The sequence below is a fragment of the Genypterus blacodes genome, unplaced genomic scaffold (genome assembly GCF_046128005.1).
Source record: "Genypterus blacodes isolate CSIRO-AG114 ecotype Tasmania unplaced genomic scaffold, CSIRO-AGI_Gbla_v1 ptg000259l_1, whole genome shotgun sequence".
Lineage (NCBI taxonomy): Eukaryota > Metazoa > Chordata > Actinopteri > Ophidiiformes > Ophidiidae > Genypterus > Genypterus blacodes.
The window spans coordinates 1-5,000 of record NW_027467052.1 but is presented as its reverse complement, the minus strand read 5'-3'; the positions used below and the strand labels follow the sequence as shown (position 1 = coordinate 5,000).

The following is a 5,000-nucleotide window of genomic DNA, read 5'->3' as shown; positions in this document are numbered from 1 at the left end:
GATCAGGGTGGAAGTGTTCACCACGTACTGCTGCTCCATCAGGTAGCTCCCCAACTGGAGTCAAACAGAACCACATTACACCTGCAGGTACGTGTAGAGGCAACATGTGTGTAACATGACACACACCTCTCCGTGTTCATACAGCTCCATGACGATCCACACTGGGTCAAACTCAATCACTCCGATCAGACGCACAATATGAGGATGGTCCAGATTCTTCATCAAGCCTGCAGCACAGAGACCAGAGAGAGAGAAACCAGGTATTATATGAGATGCTGACTGCTTGAATCAACTCAGTAGAACAAGACAGCAGAAGCTCACCAGCTTCACAGAGGAACTTCTCCTTCACTTCAGAGGAACAGTCCTTACAGGTCTTGATGGCCACACGGATCCTTTCCCCTGTCTGGACACACACACACACACACACACGCACACACGCACACACGCACACACACACACACACACACAGGCACACACACACACACACAGACACACACACACACACACACACACATATATGCATTAACAGACCCATAGAAGCTCTAGAGGTTGATCTTCAAAGTCGTCTTGGTCCTTCATCCTCACCGGGCTTTTGTAAACTCCGTCATGCACTTCTCCAAAGAATCCTTCGCCCAGGATCCGACCCACAACGATGTCGCCTCTGCAGAGCTGGTGTTTCTCTGAACACACACACACACACACACACACACACACACGATACTCACTAATTGGTGCTTTTGGGTATTAAAGATGTTCTTGAAGTGTTAAGTTTTTTTGGCACCTCCAGATCCTCCAGTGTCTTCAGCGATCTCAACATAAATATCTGAACCTGGAGTGAATGAAGACATCATGTTGAGTTCTGAGGCTGTTGTGTTTTCCTCATGGAGGAACTTTGACCTCCAGGTATCACAGAGGGCTTCATGCTTTTGTGTCTTTGTACTTTTATGTGGTCAAAGCCTGTAGGAACTAAAGGAACTTCTGGTCCATGAGGTCAACTGTTATCTCACCTGCTGCTCTGCCAGGAGGTCTGGGGGCTTGACTGAGGACACACAGGGTCACATGGTCACTAACACAACCACCAAACTCTGAAAGTCCAGCTGAGGTTTGATCAACAAGACATTTCAACACTTCACTGCAGTTCAATCAGACTCATTAAGTGATGCTATATGTTCAAACTCCAAAGAATGAAAAGAAGAAAGAAAGAAAGGAGAAAGAGTGCAGCTCCTGGATGTTCTCCTGATGTTCTCCTGATGCTCTCATGTGTTCCACTCACAGCTTTGGGAGGTCGGGCAGAGCAGGTCTGAGGTCGCGTCCTGTAAGAGAGATGGACCTCTGATCATCTTCACTTTATGGACTATGGATCATATCATAATCATATCTGTAGACTCTGATTGTTCTTGATTGTTTTAAAGGGAAACCTTTGCTGGTTCTGATGATCCGAGAGCTCTCATTGGTGGACTCCAGCCGACAGTAGCCATCAATCAAATCTGCCATGTTCTCTGCCACGGCCAGAGAGGAAGTGCTGACGGACAGCGGCTAGAAAACAGAGTTGTGTGGGCGTGGTCATGCATGTGTGGGCGTGGCTACATGTTTGTGAGGCGTGGTTACACATGTTGCCAGGTTACCTCTTCAGCGCCCTGGATCTGTACGGTGAGAGTGGCCTGTCCGTCAGCCTGCACAGAGCAGCAGAGACTGCAGACCTGACAGAATCGAGCCAGACAGAGCGGCTGCAGGGACGAGAACACGAGAACACGTGGACACGAGAACACGAGAACACGAGAACACGAGAACACGTGGACACGAGAACACGAGAACACGAGAACACGTGGACACGAGAACACGAGAACACGAGAACACGAGAACACGTGGACACGAGAACACGAGAACACGAGAACACGAGAACACGAGAACACGAGAACACGAGAACACGTGGACACGAGAACACGAGAACACGAGAACACGTGGACACGAGAACACGAGAACACGAGAACACGTGGACACGAGGACACGAGAACACGAGAACACGAGAACACGTGGACACAAGAACACGAGAACACGAGAACACGAGAACACGAGAACACGTGGACACGTGGACACATGGACACATGGACACATGGACACATGGACACATGGACACGTGGACATAGATTCATGTCAGCTGAGAGTAAAAACACAGTGGAGTCTTGACATAAAGTAAAAGTGGCTCACTGTGGAGTTCTTCTCCGTTTGTTGGCTGATGCCTTCAGGGCCGATGACCACGTCTATTGACACACTCCACCCATGCTGCACACACACACACACACACACACACACACACACAGATGTGCTGAGATGTTTGATCCCTCCCCCCCTTTCAGGTCCTGTGAGACTTGAACTCACCACCAGCTGGCAGGTGAAGCTCTCCTGAGTGAAGCTGTAGCACTGTGACAGAGTGATGAAGAACCTGGACATGCACTGGTCCTGGCTCAGAGTGGAGTAACCCTGGAACGTCTGCTGCACCAGCCGACGGAACTGCTTAGCCTGAACACACAGCCAGAACACTCTGATGGTAAGGATCATCATGTGACATATGGTTGATTGTTGTGCTGAACACTTTGCCTTCATGCTGGTGATGAGCTCTCTGGGGAAGAAGAGGTCCAGACCCACATCCCTCCTGGCAGAGCACACACACACACACACACACACACAGAGTTGTGTTACTTTGCTGCGCTGCCTTCATGAAGCAATCATGAGAAGAAGAGACTCACTCCAACAGCTCAAAGTTTGATTTCTTCTCCAGGCCGTGAGGGTTCATGTCTTTGTAGAACCTCCTGTCAGCAAACACAGGCAGAGTGAGGAGCTGCTCAGGTCAGAGGTCAGCTGGGCTTCACTCCCTCAGGCTGTGAGCAGCACGACTCAAGGACTTTATGAGTTTGAGCAAAGTGTGAAGGCAGGCGGGTCCAGAGCCAACAAAGAGTTAACACAGTGTGACGCAGGTCAGGACTTAGAGAAGGAAGTCACTTAGGTGTGTGTGTGTGTGTGTGTGTGTGTGTGTGTGTGTGTGTGTGTGTGTGTGTGTGTGTGTGTGTGTGCTGTACCTAATCTCTAGACAGCCGAGCTGCAGAGCCATCCCATCGCTGACCTTTGAGGCAAAGTTCTGCATGTAGTCGCATCTCACCTGTGGACACACACACACACACACACACACACACACACACACACACACATACACGTTGACTTTTTCAATCTAAACAGTTTTGCACTTACTCTGCATCATTCTGGACCTACAGTTACAAACCAGTGACACACACAACACACACACACACACACACACACACACACACACACACACACACTGACCTGCAGGTAGAAGTACAGCATGGTGGTTTTGTCATCTTTGAACTTCTCCAGGAAGTCTGCTGGGACGTATCTGATCCTCAGGTCGTATCTGCACACAAACCTTCGCTTAGTTTTCTTATTTCAGTCGTGATGCGGTGGGCGGAGTCAAAGCAAAGGCTTATGGGTAAGCAACAGGCCGCACAAGAAGTTCACACACACGCTCAGTGTTTTGTTCACCACTCGCACTCAAAGTGAAACCAGCTAAATACACAGACGCACAGACGCACAGACGCACAGACGCACAGACGCACAGACGCAGAGACGCAGAGACGCAGAGACGCAGAGACGCACAGACGCAGAGACGCACAGACGCACAGACGCAGAGACGCACGGACGCACGGACGCACGGACCCACAGACGCAGAGACGCAGAGACGCACAGACGCACAGACGCACAGACGCACAGACGCACAGACGCAGAGACGCACAGACGCACAGACGCAGAGACGCACAGACGCACAGACGCAGAGACGCACAGACGCACAGACGCACAGACGCACAGACGCAGAGACGCACAGACGCACAGACGCACAGACGCACAGACGCACAGACGCACAGACGCAGAGACGCACAGACGCACAGACGCACAGACGCACAGACGCACAGACGCACAGACGCACAGACGCACAGACGCACAGACGCAGAGACGCACAGACGCACAGACGCACAGACGCACAGACGCACAGACGCACAGACGTTCTCACCTCCACTCGGCCTCCAGGTGCTGCTGCTCGTAGCGCTGTGTCAGCTGGTTCATGCTGAGGTCCGGGTGCAGCCAGTGGAGCTCTGAGGACTTGAGATGTTTGAGCAGGAGGCCATAACAGAGACGGTGCTCAATCTGAGGCCCCACACAGCCGCTGGACAGGACAGCATCAACCACGGCCTGAGACCACAACAAACACAGCTGATCACTCTGTTCACTGAGACTACAGAGCAGAACAGAGCAGAGCAGAGCAGAGCAGAGCAGAGCGTACCCTGACAGTCCAGCCCTCCTCACATCGGACCAGTTTGAAGTTCTTGCCCAAGTTGGGACTGTTGCTAAGGAAACACACTTTGATGATCTTCACCGGAAGATGCTGTCCCTGGAAACAGTTGCTGGGGGAGACGCATCTGAATCTGAGTGGCTGGTGGGAGAGATGCTCCTCCAGGAGAGAGTGCTGGTGTCTCCAGACATCTCACACACACACACACACACACACACTCCCTGTGTCACACAGACATTTCTGTCTCTCTTACACACACACACGCCACAGCGAGACAGGAAGTGACACTAGAATCAGAACAGCCCCATCCTGTCTGATGTGAAGGTTCTTGGTTCTTGGTTGATGTTGGGCTGCAGACCCTCTGGACTCAGACCCTCTGGACTCAGACCCTCTGGACTCAGACCCTCTGGACTCACCTGCCTCAGGTCCACTCGCAGGTCAAAGAAGACGCCGATGGCTCAAGTTTGGGCGCCGTGTTTGTGTGTTTCATCGACGCAGAGGCGCATCAGTGATCGAAAGAGGAAACGCCACTGACGGCTGAATGAGGAAGTCACTGATGAAACCGTCGTGTCACCCCTGTGCTCGCACATGCAGTGGCACATTCCTTCGCCAAACCACAACAGACACACACCCCCACAAC

At 51.8% G+C, this 5,000-nt stretch overlaps 1 protein-coding gene across 1 annotated transcript in view; it reads right to left on the bottom strand.

Annotated features, from left to right (window-relative positions):
* The window catches only part of LOC143016984 (protein-tyrosine kinase 2-beta-like), an 8,887-nt gene extending 3,954 nt beyond the window's left edge, over window positions 1-4,933 (bottom strand). Inside the window, 18 exon segments of the mRNA XM_076171593.1 lie at window positions 1-54; window positions 127-227; window positions 322-403; window positions 586-680; window positions 782-829; window positions 1,008-1,039; window positions 1,274-1,313; window positions 1,419-1,536; window positions 1,626-1,727; window positions 2,209-2,283; window positions 2,380-2,520; window positions 2,599-2,653; window positions 2,748-2,810; window positions 3,078-3,157; window positions 3,340-3,427; window positions 4,082-4,260; window positions 4,352-4,449; window positions 4,452-4,933. The exon segment at window positions 1-54 is cut by the window's left edge and continues 62 nt beyond it. Of these exon segments, the coding sequence (XP_076027708.1) occupies window positions 1-54; window positions 127-227; window positions 322-403; window positions 586-680; window positions 782-829; window positions 1,008-1,039; window positions 1,274-1,313; window positions 1,419-1,536; window positions 1,626-1,727; window positions 2,209-2,283; window positions 2,380-2,520; window positions 2,599-2,653; window positions 2,748-2,810; window positions 3,078-3,157; window positions 3,340-3,427; window positions 4,082-4,260; window positions 4,352-4,449; window positions 4,452-4,551 (1,551 nt within the window). The 5' untranslated portion in view covers window positions 4,552-4,933.
* Between the last annotated feature and the right edge of the window lie 67 nt (window positions 4,934-5,000).